At 39.9% G+C, this 16,116-nt stretch overlaps 1 protein-coding gene across 1 annotated transcript in view; it reads left to right on the top strand.

Annotated features, from left to right (window-relative positions):
- Positions 1-11,406, top strand: part of LOC131080979 (protein ELYS-like) — a 41,139-nt gene extending 29,733 nt beyond the window's left edge. Inside the window, exons 28-36 of the mRNA XM_058019794.1 lie at positions 461-655; positions 1,837-2,266; positions 2,782-2,881; positions 3,790-3,896; positions 5,070-5,233; positions 6,239-8,030; positions 8,824-8,957; positions 9,403-9,509; positions 10,024-11,406. Of these exons, the coding sequence (XP_057875777.1) occupies positions 461-655; positions 1,837-2,266; positions 2,782-2,881; positions 3,790-3,896; positions 5,070-5,233; positions 6,239-8,030; positions 8,824-8,957; positions 9,403-9,509; positions 10,024-10,210 (3,216 nt within the window). The 3' untranslated portion in view covers positions 10,211-11,406. The remainder of the gene's footprint in view (positions 1-460; positions 656-1,836; positions 2,267-2,781; positions 2,882-3,789; positions 3,897-5,069; positions 5,234-6,238; positions 8,031-8,823; positions 8,958-9,402; positions 9,510-10,023) is intronic.
- Positions 11,407-16,116: the final 4,710 nt, after the last annotated feature.

Raw genomic sequence — 16,116 nt, 5'->3', positions numbered from 1 at the left:
AGCAGTGTCACTTCCTCTTGTGTGTGGCTGATTAATTAAGGAAGAAGCTGTGTCAGTTTCTCTGCAGAATGGCTGTCAGATGCAGTGACTGAAAACGCTACTGTGCAGAGTGAAGTTGTGTGCCTTTTATAAGAGCAGTGTAGGAATTGCAAAAATTAGTGGATAGGAGATAACATTACAGAAAACAAGATGTCATATCCTTGTTTCCTGAAGAAGTAATTTTGAAAAATAGTGTTTATTTTGCTGGCATTACAAAGACAAACGAAGGGAAATAGAAAAAGCGTGCATTTTTGTCTTTACAATGTCAGTATTTTTGGAAGAACAGTGCAGAGGCAAAACTTTCTGCTGCTATAAACCCAGTTCACAGTTTAGGGTAATTATATTTTTGTAATTTAAGCACAGTCTTCTATTTTGATGATTTAATTTGTTCTAAATTAAGTGTTTTTATTTCTTTTCCTAGAGAGCTAAAGTTTTGGCCACATCATCTGGTTTTCCTGGGTTTACTCCTCAGTCTATTCTCAGGTCCAGCCTTCGCACTACACCCCTAGCAACTCCCTCTGCATCCCCAGGGCGATCAGTTACTCCTCCTCTACGAGCAAAGGAACCTCGAATATCTTTCAGGGAAGAGAGCTCACATGCAAAGTGGACTGTTGGGGTAAGCTGGCCTGCAGTTAGTGAGTTTTGCAGATGGTGCTGTGATTTAATTTAGATTTATCTATATTCCTTACACTGAGAATCTTGATTGTGAATCAGAATGGCAGAATTTGGTTAAAAAAAAAAAGATTGTGTTATGCTACACATTTTATAACATGGTGTTCTTGCAGGAACATACTCATAATAAACATCAGGGACCATGGTGGGTTTTACTCAGATGTTCAGATTGTTAGTTCACCTTTCAGCTGTACCTTTTCAAATGATAGTGTTGCAGGAAGGTAAGGAATATAGATGGAGCCACTTGTTTGGGTTTGTTAAATTTTGTAAGTTGAATATCTGGGAAAGTAACAAAAGTCATAAAGATGCATTGACTCTCAACCTGTCATTTTGCAACGTTGGATTTGCTTAAATGATGGTGAAAAGAGACTCCTGATGAAGAGAACTGTAGTGTTTTGTTCTCTCAGGCCTAAAGTTCTCGGGTTAGCTTCTTGCCTTGCACCAGGAGTAGTATCCATGTAGTTTTCAAATGCAGTGGGTCCATCTTGACCAGCTGTGGTCCCTTCTGCTCCTGCAGCTGGATTCTGTGGTTCAGCCCATCAGCCAGTTGCCAGCATAATGTGCCCAAATGGGGGGCACAAGAAGGGCATGTGCTGCAATCCCATGTCTGAGCAGCTCTTGTATGTTACAAGGAGCTGCTCAATTGTAACAAGATGTACTCTCTCCTGTATGAAATTCTTAGTAATAGTGGCACTGTGGCCAGATTAATTTGCTTGTTCCATGCCACAGGCATAGCTGAACACCAGCATGTTTTAGTCGTGCACAGGTCTTTGTTGAAAGGGCAACCATAAAATAGAGAAATCTTGAGCTAGGGTTTTACTAGTAAAAGCTTTGTCTTCCTGAAAACACACTAGTAAAGCCAGTGAAGAGCCTTCAGAGGGCATTGTGAGCAAGACTGATTTAATCTTAATTCTTCAATGTCATGGAAACTCAATAAGCAATCTAAAGTGTAATAATTTTTATACTCAGCCTTAAATCTAAGATAATGCTAGAATGAGAATTAATTTTGCATTGGTTCACTAAGGGGACATGTGGAACTTAAAAATATCAGTATTTATTGGTTTTTTTTTTGTTTTGCTTTGACAACAAGCAGACTCATGTTGCTGATCTGAACTTTTATTTTAGGTGACAGAAGATGATAAAGCATTATTTGGAACTTCATCTGAGCAGCATCAAGGCTTGGTAGAGGATGCTTGGTCTGAAAGCAGAACTAAACCAACTCTGTTTACTCTGAGCAGTCCTGGGGAAGATCGTGCTGAATTGCAGGAGTCTTTAGAAAGCATGGCTGGAGATGATTTGGAGAAGATGGATGTCAGCAAGGAAAACAGTAACTTCTCTGTCAGATCAGACCAGACTACTTTGGAGTATCATGATGCACAGTCACCTGGTGATTTTGAAGATGATGTCATCTTTATATCTGCTAAACCAGCTAATTCTTCCTCTGAAGCAACTGTTGATGTTCAAGAATTGGAGAAGGAGGAAGAAAGTGAAATGGTTGAAGATAAACCTTTCCAGATAGAACAACCAGATCCTTCAGGGCAAAGAAAAGAAGCAGGTATGTTTCATCATGTGATAACCTAAGTTTCTGAATTTTTTAAATGTCTTCAAAATATTGAATTACTGAAGAGCGCAGCAATTAATGGTGAGTTTTCAAGTGTTCTGGGCTTTTAAAATGACCTCTGTATTTTAAGTTCTTTTTTCGGTGTCCTGGACCCTCTGAATGTATACTTTCTTTGGCTGACTTTTTTTTTGTGCAGTTGCAGCTGAAAGGCAACAGTGTGGGAGTTTTGAAAAGTATACACATTTAAAACTTTGGCTTCTGGTTATGTGTTAGGAGTATTTCTATAATTTGCAGGAATTTTTGTGTTGTTTGACTGAAGTTATTCATCAGGCTTCTTGTTCTACTGGAAAGAGCATAGGCCATCTTTGCACTTGAAGCCTTGGTAGCATTATTTTGTTAAGTCCCTACCCTAGATGACATGCATAAAGGATCACTTTAAACTCATATGAGCAGTTAAAAATAAGTGATGTTGAGTGCAACAGGAAGTCATCTGTCTCTTCATTTTGTAGGATTTGTGGAAGAAACAAATGCTGAATATCAGACCCTTCCTGAGTATAAGCCAGTGTTTAAAGCTGCTGAGGCTGCAACTTCTGGGGCTGAAAATGAAGGGTGAGCTTATGAAGTAGATACATCTTTGGGTTCACACAACATATAGCTGCTGGTTTTTCTGTGTTTGAAAACTGGTTTTGACCTGGGATTAGTTCTTCCTGTGTTCTCATATGTAAGGGCTTGTCTATTCCATCTGTCTGTTACCAAAAGTAATCTGACATGAATGTCATACATATTGACTAGCTGTCAGTTTGAGCCTTTTTTCTCAAATCATTGCAGACCACAAAGTATGATGATAGAGACTTCATTCAACAGTCCCATACAGACCTTGAGAGAGTTACTAAGCAGATGCTCTGAACATAAGCCATGGAATTTTTTTTCTGAAAATTGTGTAGCTAAAAATGTATCCTGAGATTCCTGTAACTCCAGTGGGTTTATTTTGGAGTTTGAATGCTTTCTGACAGTATTTTTACTTAATTTTTGTTTTCTGTGTGTGCTCAACTAGCATCAACTTGTTTATTGAAAGGGAAGCTGTTTTCTCACCAGGTACTTTAAAAGCTGCAGCTGCTGAGTGATAAAGAATGTCAGCAATGAGAGAACCTTTAATTTCGAGTGGTAACTTTCACCTGTACAGACTTATGTTCAGTTGGTTCTGAACCTCTTATTGTAGTTGCCTTCTTTCTATAGAAGACAAATAATACATTATTCTGTAATGCACCTCTGTTACATTATTATCTAGTGTTGGATTGCTGGAAAGAATGTTAAGTACTTGATTGATTGCATAAAATGAGTTGCAAAGTGAATTACGAATTGAGTCACAAATTGATTTATGTTGATAGAGGAATTCCTAATTTTTCTTGTATTTTTTTGTGATTTGAAACTTGAAGATTTACAGTGAGAAAGTAATTTGTAAAGCTCTTAAAGGTGTGTTTTCAAGCTTTATGATGAATTTCTCTCTTTTCATGAAGTGCAACAACCTACCAGGAGTCTGAAATGACCTCTTCATCAGAAGAAAAAGCCATACTGGTTGCAACAAACCCACAGCTTGCTGAATCCCCGGAGGCAGACAGTGAATGTATGTTGGAAATGTTCTGTGTGGTAGGGTAGCACTCCTCAAGTGAAATGTGTAGTTTGCCATACCACTGTAGGTGTCTCAGATAGAAGTAGTAGTAGCATGTTACTGCTAACTTTCATTAAACTGTAGAGAGAACACCCTCCTTAAAGAAAGTCCTTGGAGAAAGTGCATAGTGAATCTTTTCATTCTTGATCAAAATATTGAGATGCTGGTAGAACTTAAAGTATTATAAGGAGAGATCAGTATTTATTTTAATGTTGTACACCACTACCAATTTATGTGCCATGGGATGTGCTGCTTGATTTACTATTTTAAAAGATTATGCATCCTCAGTATGCAGACTGAAGGAACTGTCTTCCAGCCACATTTTCCTCTTTTTTTCTCCTCCATGGCCTTGACAACTGATTTTCTCCACTTTCTTCCTTGCTGTGGGGCTGCATGCTTTACCTGACCTGTAGTTGTCACAGTTTAGACCCAGTTGACAACTAAGCCCCACACAGCCACTCACTCATTTCCCCTGGGTGAAAGGGGAGGAGAATCAGAGAGCTAAAGGTGAAAAAACTCCTGGGTTGAGATAAAGACACCTTAATAAGGAAAGCACAAGTCTTGCATGAAGTCAGGCAAAACAAGGAATTCATTCACTGCTTCCGATTGTCAGGCAGGTGTTCAACCGTCTCCAGGAAAGCAGGAAAATGGGTCATGGGAAGGAAGACAAACACCATAACTTCTAATGTATCCTGCTTCTTCCTTCTTTCACCTGCCTTTTATGCCGAACATGATGCCATATTTCATGGGATGTCAGTTGGGGCCAGCTGTCCTGGCTGTGTCCCCTCCCATCTCCTTGTGCACCCCCAGCCCATTCACTGCTGTCATGGTGTGAGAAGCAGGAAAGGCCTTGGCTCTGTGTAGGTGCTGCTCAGCAGTAACTAAAACATCCCTGTTATCAACACTGCCTTCAGCACAAATTCAGAATAGAGCAGGACCAGCTACTATGAAGAAAATTACTATCCCAACCAAAACCAGCACAATAGTTTTACCTTTTGGAGAAAGCCCAATATATGTGGCAGGATGGAGAACCATATTGTTTGCTCTTGCTAGCTCTGTTACTTCTTTTTGCTTAAACTTGGATCATTTATATAAAGGTTAAGATTAAATTACATAAATCTCTTCTAGCTGTGATAAGTATCCTTGACAGTGAGGACATGGTCAGTGCTCCGTCTCAAAATCGCCTTGAGGAGGGCAAGGGTGTGCATGTACCTGAAGAATGTAACCCTGAAGCAGCTGAAGCTGAAGAAGTCCCTGTTTCTAGCAATCCTCCAAAAACTGAGGAAATTAATGTAAGTAAACTATTTTCCCATTTTCTACACAATAGAACAGTTTGCAAATTGAGGCCTGTTCTATTGGCAATTTGGAGGCACTCAAAAATGTGTCTGTTTCTTGAGCTGCTTAACACAAGTTAAAAACCTCAGTGTTGTAAGGGCAGATATGTTTTTCTCTTCTGCATTCTCTGTTCCTATAACATGAATGGGACCTGTCAAGACTTAGGCCTTTGAGAGCAAACAAAACCAAAACAAAAGCCTAAACTATTTTTGAAACCAGCTAGGCATTCATTTGATTTACTTGAATTCAAACCTTATTTTACTTTAAAAATAGTTTTAATGTTAAAGACAATAAGAAAGTTACAGGAATGCAGCTGCTTTGTACTGGTAACCAGTTACCAAAGGACAAAAAGATGTGGGAACCAAACTCAGAATTATTTAGGTGCTTAGGTCATTTGTTCCTTCTTAACACACAGAATTCCCAGTAATGAGTGCATTTTGGTGTCAAGAGGTGGAGGTATTTAGTAGCTATATGTTATCTCATGCAATCCAAATGACGCCTCAAAGTGCAGTGTTGAGTTGTTGGATGTGATAGCTGGCCAGTGTAAGTGCTGCTGTCAGAACTATCGTAACTGAATCTTTTAGCATTGGGTACCCAATTGTATTTTACCCTGTCAGAGGCAGTGGGTCACTCTGCACTGCTCCACAGCCAGAGGGCACTGCAATGCCATGGGCACCCCTGGCCGTGTACACACCTTGTGTTGGAAAAGTGCTCCTGGTCATGGGCCGTGGCAAATGGTCAGTTCTGAAGAGAAATACCAGAAACAGAGCATGTGAATTGCACACAGGGACTGCTTTGAGTCCTGTGCCTCAAACACATAAACTCTCAGCTGGAGTACAAAAGCACATTGTTTCACATTCAGGGGTGTTCTTAAGGGAACTGTCCTCAGTTTCATCTAGCTCAGTGTGAAATTAGTCTGTTTGGTATTGAATAAAGTATTAACAGACATTTTTTAACTTTAGGTTATAGAAGATACCTCAGAACCAGCACCTGAAACATCACCATATAATGAGCTAGATCCATCAAATGTTCTTCATTATAGCTATGAAAATATAGAGCAACAGTTTGCATGTGATTTGCCTGATAACAAAGATAGTGAATGTGATGCAGCTGAGGGAGATGGCGACCTTTTTCTATCTCAGAATAATTTTACCTTAGTTTTGGAAGGAGAAGAAGGGGAAGCAGAAATGGGAGACCCTACAGCAGTAGATGCTTCTAAACCAGATGACACAACAAAAGAAGAAAAGCCTGTGTCCAATTTAGGAAATACTGAAAGCCAGGAACATGTTACAAACTCAGTGTCCACTGTAACTGGTGATCAGGAATCTCAAAATATTGCAGAGTCACTCCCATATGTGCCTGAACCTATTAAGGTTGCCATTGCTGAGAACTTGCTGGATGTAATCAAGGACACGAGAAGTAAAGAATTTACATCTGAAGTTGTAGAACAATCAATCCATGAAACCATAGGTAAAAAGGTAACCAGATTCCAGAAGGCAAAAGCTCCTTTAACACCTGTGCTAGAAGCAGTGGAAGAGGAAACCAGCAGGCATCATTATGGCGCTGCTCCACGAACACGCACAAGGGGACGGCTGGGTAGAAGTCTGGGTGTTCTGTCAGCAGACACTCAGCAGCTGCTGAAGACAGACAGCCCTGCTCTGCTTGGCCTGTCTCCTCGGAGAAGTACCAGGCGAACAAAAGAAGCACCTGAGACTCCCAAGCTCCAAACAGAGGAAAATGCTCAAGAGGAGCAAACACCTGTGACGCCTGTTACTCCTAGGAGAGGTAGGAAACCTAAACTGTCCAATTTATTAAAAACAGAGAGCAGCCATTCTGATGGACAAACCTTGTCTGACAGTACACGGCCTGTTACTCCCAGGAGAGGATTAAGGAGAGCAAAGGAAGCTGCATCTGAACTCCAAGAACAGCCTATTGAGGAAACGCCTCTTGCTGAAGGCAGCGTTACTGCTTCTTTCACTTCCAGAAGGACTAAAGGAGGAAAAAGTTTGGGTGGAAGTCCAGAAACTGGCAAGACTGATACTGATCATCAAGTAAAATCAGCTGTCAGTCCCAGTAGAAGTGCCAGAAAGATGAAAAGCTTTAGTTTACAATTTACTGAAGATACTGTCAAGGATCAGCAGGTGCAGCTTAGTGACCAACTCCTTTTACCAGTGCCAAGTAAAAGAGGCAGAAGAAGAAAGATTAGTTCATCAGAAGTTTCAGAAAATTCTGATCTTGATGTGTCTAAATCATCTATTCCTCAAACAGAATTTAAACTTCCTGTCACACCTAGAAGAAGTGCTAGGAAGGCGGCACAAAACGTCGTGGCAGACCAAGAGTCTGCCTCTTCTCAGGAAGACATACATTCAGATGTGAAGGTAGAAGCCCTTCATACTCCTAAGAGAAAAACTAGGAGAGTGCCACAAGAGAACCCAGAAAAAGTGGATACTCATGAACAAACTCCTGCAGAGCCAAGTGAGGAGCCAGCCACACCCAGGACTACAGTGAGGACAGGGCGTCGGGGCAGGAAGAGGAGATCAGTGTCAGAGGAGACCTCCCAGGGACCTGAGGGCAGTCCTTTGCTGCTGGAAGACATAAATGCCTCAGGACAAGATCAGACATCCAGAGCTCTGACAGATCGGGTTACAAGGACCAGATCCCGCAGGACTGCCATCCATCAGAAACTGGCTGTTGAGGAAAATGAGGCTTTCCTTTTCTCTCCTCCTCTCACAAAGCTGACAAAGAAATTTGAAGGTAGGTGCACTGTGTTTATATGCAAAAGAGGGCATAGCCTCTTTAAACCACTGAAAACAAACTGTGAGGATGGCTTTAAGTATTGTAAAGAATTGTAAAAAGTGTAAGCATGCGAAAGAAAAAATTTGCCAAGAGGCAGTTCACCTTTTGGCTGAAGTCTGTGTGACTGCCTGCTTAGTTCTGGTAGAAATAGATTATGAAGCTGATCTAAGCCATGAAATTAAATTCAAGCTATATTTTTGTAAGGAACTCGATTTCTGTCACATTTTGAAAACCAGAGATTATTTGTGAATATTTGATTGCCACCCCTTCTCCCCCAACAGAGATGTAAAGGATGTGTGTTTCCGAATTCTGTTGAGTTTTCAAGTTCAGATGAGCTGCATCTTCCAAAAAACTGTACAGTTGTTTAATTATATGATTCTTTTTCATGAGTGTATACTTTGTCAGTGAAATTACTGTACCCAGGAGTTTCTTAATTAGAGTACATGGTAATTTTTTTTGAAATATGTAAGGATTGTTGATGCCTCTGGAGTATAATACCTGATTATTATATTTTTGTAGGTGCAGGTAAAATCACTACATTGGCTTAGTTTTGTTTCACTATTTTTATGGTAAAAGAATGAATCTCAAGAGGCATTTACTGGGAGGAAAATGCCCTTGAATGGAGTGTTTATAAAGCTGATTGAACCTTTATTTTGGGAAGCTATTGTGCTCTTATTTGTCAGCTGTAATGTAATATTACTGTCCCTCATGTATAATGTATGTGCATGCTAACAATTCATTGTCATTTTAGCTGGAAAAACAGACCATCCTGTGCAGTTCCAGGATTTGGACCCGGATTTGTCTTCTCAATTTGTCTTTTCACCCCCTCTTTTGAGGTCAAGGAGAAAAACTGTAGCTAGCATTTCCCGAATTGTGAAAGAAGCAGTAAGTAAAAAGTCCAGTTGTCCCATGTTCTTGATTTAATTCTGTACCATTTTTTGAGATCATGCTTTGCCCTTCTCATTGGAAGCATATCTAAAAAGAGCTTTAAATGAATCAGCTAAAAATTTTATTGTTTTTCTTCATGAAAACTAGATTCAAAACTACGAAAGTCAGTTTTGAATCTATGTAAATCAAGAATTGATAAATACTGTTTTGCTTTTAGCAAAAGGCACATTGGCTCTCTTTAAACTCGCTTCGTATGTTATCTGTTAATTTCAGAATTTTAACTTTTAGGATGGTAAAATAATTTGATGTGGAAGGTTTGTTTTTGCAGACAAAGGGTACTTTTGGAAATAACTTTGGCATGATTTCGTAATGAAAAAAAATTATTATTCCATAGATGTCTAAGAACTTGTTCATGAGTAACATTTTTGTTGTTTTAACATAGGAGCTTCCAGCTAAAGAGGAGGAGGATACCAAATCTATAGAGGCCGGGGTAAAGCAAAAATTGAAGAGAGGTAGAACTCCAAAATCAGAAATGAAGAAAGGAAGCAAGTATGAAATAAGTTCTGAACAGTTATTTGTATTTCTTAATGTGATGGTGACTCAGCTGTTAAGTGCCTAACTACTACTTCCTCACTTGGCTGTGCAGGTCTCCTCTCACTCCATCAGCCTGTCCAGCTCAGCCTGCTGGTCTAATAGGCACCTTTCCCCATTCATGGGTATGGTTTGCTAATGGAAATGGAAGAGGGAGGGAATAGAAAAGGGCAGGTGGATACTAATTGCAGTGATGACATTGCAATGCTCTTTCACTGTCTTATTCCACCTTAAGAACTCACACTCTTCCAGTTCAGCTTCTCATACAAGGTGGGAGATGGCCAGACAAGGAATAAAGGGAATGTGGAAGCCAAACAAACCTGATCTATGTACCTTTTTACCTTAATTCTATCTACAAAGAGAAGACCATGCATTTATTTTTTAATTGATTTTGGAATTCCATGTAGTTTTTTTCCTCTGTTAAATACTGTTAGTACTGAAAAATTGATTTGATGCCTGTCCTTCTTTTCAGAACCACAAAAGATTCTTGGTCACCTCCACCAGTTGAAATAAAATTCATCTCTCCTTTTGGAAGTCCAGTGGATGGAACAAAAACCAAACAGAAAGAAACTACAGAAGCAGCAGGGAAGACCCTAAGAAAGAACAAAAAAAGACTGTCTAATTTTCCAAAGCCAGTTGTGCGCCGGAAGATGCTGTAACTGTTTTTTTTTTTAAGTTTATAATGTACACCACTGTTTGTAAAGTCATCAAAATTGTGTGAATTAGTAAAAAGAAGAAAAATCATCTAATTTGGAAGAGATAATTTATATAAATTATTGTAAAATTTCATAAAAAATGGTCTTCAGTAAGTAACTCCATATGGAGTGTGATTTCCTCAGTCAATGCAGTTTTCTATTTTATATTAAGACTTCATACATTTATATAATATGTAAATACAGCTTATTTTAGGAATGTTAAATAAAAATGTATACTTCACAATGTGCTTACTGTCTGATAGCTTTTTGAGGGAATATTGGGTTGAATGACCTGTATTGCTCAGAACTTTTAATGTTGGTTGTGGGAGTTACAGACTCCCAAAAGTTATTCCAAAAGCTTTTAAAAAGTTTTTTTAGAATTCCTGTAACAAGTAAACATTTTAAATATACTAGTTTTAATTTTAAAATTACATTTGACCTTCTGGAACAAATAATTTGACTTACAATACAAACTGGTAATTCCTTATATTCACGGTTAAGTTGTACTATATTGAAGTCAGAATGTAAACAATTGTGTTTTAAGCTGTGCAATATATTATTTTTTGTATTTGTCTTAAACTTTGGGAAAGCTGCTCTTTAGTTCATAAAACCAGATCACACCTCAGATGTGTCATTATTTCTTAAAATCTGTTGTCAGCAAAAAGTTAACTGTACAGATGGTGTGATGCTTACAATAGCATATCACATTTAAAGGGATACTACCCAGATACTTTGAAATTTGAGCCAAAATTATTTTCGTAATATGACTGCTACTATAATTGAAATGCTTACTGTCTGTAAACATGCTTTGCAGTATTTGAAACCTGCATATCACAGCGCTGAAAATCTGATGGTAAAGCCTATATAATAGTCTGGAAAAGGTACAAAAATGTACAGAAATCTTAGTTACAAACCGTATTTTTGAATAATTATTTCATTAACAGTGTTGGGTTAAGGAGTATATGTCCCTATGAAGTTTCAATTTGTATAAATAAAGTCACAAACCTATTCTTTTAAAAGCAGACATGGAAGTACTATTTTGATGTGCAGTCTTTTAGACAATGGATTATTTTTCTGTATGTTAATTTATATATGGATGCAACTTTGAAGACTACAGAATGGTGGAACCTGATATTAAACTTTTCAATTAGTAAAAACTACTACAGTTATTCAAGACATAAGTTATTTATTAACTAATAGCTTGTACATAGTGATTGAATGTATTAATAACAGACTAAGCTTGTAAAAGAAGATTGCTCTGGGGCTGTGATTTTTCTGTCTCAGAACAGATCTCTCTAGAGAAGCAATTGCATGCACTTGAATATTTTTCTCCTTGGGGAAGTATTCATGACTGAATGAAAGCTTAAAAAAAGAGTCAGAAGTTAAAAATGTGAAAGTGGCAGTAAGTTGAGACCTTTGAGTCAAGTTAGTAATTATTTTTTCTGTTTACTTTGTACATGAGTGACTATAAATATGGTCAAAGAAGAAAGGGGAGGGAAGTTTAGCAATTTTTATATTCACATTTCTCAGAAATGCAGTCAGTAGCTCAAAATGGGGTAAAAGGTCAAATTTTCAATATTGGAATAGAATAGAGATGACAAATCTGACTTCTTTTTGTAGCGTGCAAGAGTATTTGTAAAATACTCTGATTATTGTCAAATTGAATTGAGTGATGAAATGCTAGTGAAGATTGCTTAATAGGGTTTTTGATGCATTTCTGTAATGTATACTTATATATGTATATTTTTTGTATGAAGACTATTTAGAAAAAATGAAAATATAGCATTAGCTGATTTTATTAGTTTTTAGCGTCTATTTTATTTACACCTCAGCTAAAATATTTGTCTGTGCTTAGGAAGAAAGCAAGTAATAGCAAAAGACAATTGGCAATAGATTTAATAACTTCCTAAAGGTTTGCATTTTTCTAGTAATTTTTTACTTCAAAGGAGTTTTAATTATGTGTTGAAATGTTTTACTGTTTTTTCTCTTTTGTTGTAACTTGGATTTGGTGCCCAGTTCTCCAGTGCAGACCAGTTTCCCCAAAGAGCAGTTTGAAAAGGAGCCTCAGCATAATGTGTAACAAGGAGTGGGCACAGAAATTTGAGGGACATGGAAGGAAATGGAAGCAAAACCAGATACTGTGACTCTGTTTAGGGGCTGAGGAAAGGGAGAAGCTGGGGAACAGTGTTAAGGCACCAGCTCAAGGATGGGTTTATAACGGAGTGGAGAAAATAGACTTTATGTGGGTGCTCTCTGTGTAGGCTTGCTACATATGTGAAGGATGAGTGGAAAAGATTTGCAGCTGTTTGCACATGGATCTGAGAGGGAGAGAGCAGCAGTGCCAGAGAAGGGCAGGAGGGAGCTGTGAGAGCAGGTGGGATGCATTGCGGTGGCGGATGGATGCAGAAGGCTGTGGGGGCATAGAAATGAGATTTTCCAGCAAACAAGGTGGGAATTTCACAGGAGCTACAGCTCATTGCTAAATAGAATATTCTGAAGGTTTTCTACGGAAAGGGAAATAATTCCTTGATTCCCTAATGTTTTTATCCCCTAAAAAGTGCTGGATGGCTAAAAGCTGAAGCCAGATTGTGCATCTGTACCTTTGGGGTGTAACCCCAAAGAAAACTCCACTAGAAGGTTGACCACCTTGGGACAGCGGAATCTTAGCTTTCAGGAAGAATAAAATGGGGCGCAATGGCAGATTTTATTTCCAGGAAGCACACAGCAGGAGATATTAGTGACAGGAGTATGAATAACATTAGGGCTGTTGGAAGGTATTTTGTAAGAAAAGAAATGTTACAGTGGAAATTATTCTCTTGAGTTACCTCACTTTCTTTTCTTCAAATATTCATAAGCTAAGGCTGGTGAAAGTATTTGTTCTATGTTATAACATGAAGGAGAGTTAAATCTATTTTACTTTCAATAGATACTCAGTGCTTGAAGTACTAATTGATTCATGTTGACTTTGTTTATTTGCCTTAATATTTGCACATGTCCAGTGTGCAAATAAGGGCACAGATAACTATTTATTCCCCCATCAGAACTTCTTGTGGAAGGCTACTCTCAGGGTTGTCAGTGCAATAAATTTGTTTGCGGCAATTTCATTACTTCCCATGCAACTAATATATAGCAAAATTGTTGATTTCTGGTGGGGGGGAAAAAAAAGCTATAGCAGAAAACAACCTACAGGTTCTCATGAGTAGTTAGGCAATGCTTGCAACCAATTAGTCTAGGCCAATCTGAAAATACTGAAATAATAGAATTTTAGGTAATAGGACAGTGCTTGTTGCTTTGTACTTTTGTCTTTTGTGCAAACTTAAGGGTTTCCATTCCAGGAATGCTTTTTTCACCAAAGTAGTCAAGATAATAAATCCCTTTGATGTGCTTAAAGATAAATGTTCTGTGGTTCCTGTGGAATTAAAGATGTTCCTAAAATAAAATGCATTTTCCAGCACTGGGCTGTGTGGATGACCAATATGTGAGGTAGAGTGAAAAATGCAAGTTATGGCTATTGATGTGGCTGTTCAGGTCAGTTCCTCCCTGGCTGTGTCGTGTCCAACAGCAGGCATTGATGTGCTGTGCATTGCTGCAGAACTTGGTTTAAACCTGAATTGAAGCATGAATTATTAGTGAATGACTGCTTGCTTGTGTTTTAATACTGCAACTGGGATTTTAATAACAGTGAGAGAAGGATGCAGGAGGTGGGTGTGTGATTTCTGTGAAAAGCAACAGTACTAGCATATATAATCCCAGGAGTCCAGGGCACTGAAAGACCTTTGCTTTTGACCTGACCTGTTCTGGCTTCTGACCCTGGTGTCTCCCTTAAAGGACAAGAACAGTTTGCTCATCTCAGCAGGACCCAACAGTTACGTGAGCCAGGTAAGATCTTACTCAAAGAAGCAACTAAAATCAGTTTTCACTAATTCACTGGTGTAGACTGGTCTGGTTTTTTATCTCTCCTTATTAACATTCACCTAAGCATAATGCACGTGTCTAGTGTTCATAGGTTTGAAGTGTTATGTAGTGTTACCTACATTACTATCATCCTGGAACTGAACACCAAAATGTAGCACCTGCTCTCACCCAGAATCACAGAATAAACTGAGCTGGAAGGGACCCGCAAATATCATTGAAGTCCAACTTCTGGCCCTAAACCCACCATGTGCCTCAGAGCATTGGCCAGCATTTCTTGAATTTTGTCAGACTGTGCTGTGACCACTTCCTTGGGGAGCTGTTCCAGTGCCCAGCCACTCTGGGTGAAGAACCTTTTCCTAATACCCAGCCTAAACCTCCCTGACACTTCAGGCCATTCTCTCAGGTCCCGTCACTGGGCACCACAGAGAGGGGATCAGTGCCTGCCCCTCCTCTTCCCTCACAAGGAAGGTGTAACTGCAATGGGGTCTCCCTCAGTCTCCTGAGGCTGAACAGTCCAAACCTCAGCCGCTCCTCATACAGTTTCCCCCTAATCCCATGTTCCTTGCCCTCCTCTGGATGCTCTCCCAGAGTTCAGTACCCCCTTTCCACGGCGACTCCCGGGCCGGGGGTGCCCCGGTGCCGGGGATGGATGGATGGATGGATGGATGGATGGATGGATGGATGGATGGATGGATGGATGGATGGATGGATGGATGGATGGATGGATGGATACGTTGTTTCTGGGAGCAGCCGGCCCCAGCTGCCCGGGCAGGCCCTGCCGGTGGAGGCGGGGCGTGCGCCCGGCGCGGCCCTGACAACGGCATGGCCGCGGCTTAGTCGGGCTGCGGCGCTCCTGCAGGCGGCCCTGCTGCTGGCAGCCAAGGACTGCCTGGCTGGCTGCTCTGGGAGTTAAGGTGTCCGATGTAGTTTTGGACAAACAGTGGTGACAGGCCTTTCCTGGTGTGGCGCTGGTTTGCTGGTGTGGTGGAGAGAACAGAATCCTTAAACTGGCAGGAGAGAATCAGCAAACGTCAGGCCCTGTTGCATGGGTTGCAGGTGTTGCTGCAGTTGTTCTTGTCAGGTTGCTGATTGTAAAAACCTGTTGGAGAATTAAATGTCCCAAATCCACCTGAATACAGCCTTGGGCAGCCTGCTCTAGGTGGTGGCTTGAGCAGCAGGGCTTGGACGAGCGGCTCAGGTTGGCTGAGATGGCTGCCGGTGGGTCCAGAAGGCCATTCTAGAATTCTGTTGCAAAGCCAAGATTGTAGAACTTGTGCTGGGAGGGACAAGCAGTGAAATACCTCACTGCTGTGTTCTGTACTGAGCCCCTTGGCACCTATGTCTCTCTGTCCAGGTAAAGGAAGCAATGTAGAAACAAGCATTGGCTCAGCGCAGACTTTAGGATCTATTGCTTGCTTAGCCATGTTAGACAGGCTGCAACTCTTGAATGAAACCAGAGTCGTGTCAGACAAGAGCCACAGCAGATAGCTGGGTAAATTTACCCTAATGTCCAATTCTGATTTGTGCTGGTTTTGTTTCCTCACTTAAAGGAAAATCAAACCTTTGGTCTGCATCTAATACAGAATCTTAGCTGTTGGGAGCTATTGGGATAGAGTGCTGAAATCCTTTCTTATCTTCTGCTGTAGGTTTATGCTTCCTGGCAATCATAAACTTTTTAAAATTTTATTTTTCTGAGATCAAATCTTGCTAAAATGTATGAGTGGACGTGAAATCAGTGTGTTGTTCTATTCCCTGTTATTTATCTTGTTCATCGCTCTGTGTACTTTTTCTTGATCTCATAGGTGTCAGAAAAGCTCAAGATTCTCCTCGTGCTCTGCTGTGAGATGAAAAACTGTCCCAAGTGCCATTTCTTTTGAGTAAAAAAGAGCTACGAACAATGTCTGGGAGATTTGTCACTGCCTACTGATGAAGCTTGGGTCAGTCTCAAAGATATT

The sequence above is a fragment of the Melospiza georgiana genome, chromosome 3, assembly GCF_028018845.1.
Source record: "Melospiza georgiana isolate bMelGeo1 chromosome 3, bMelGeo1.pri, whole genome shotgun sequence".
NCBI classification, from domain to species: Eukaryota; Metazoa; Chordata; class Aves; order Passeriformes; family Passerellidae; genus Melospiza; species Melospiza georgiana.
This window is presented reverse-complemented; position numbering and strand designations above follow the sequence as displayed.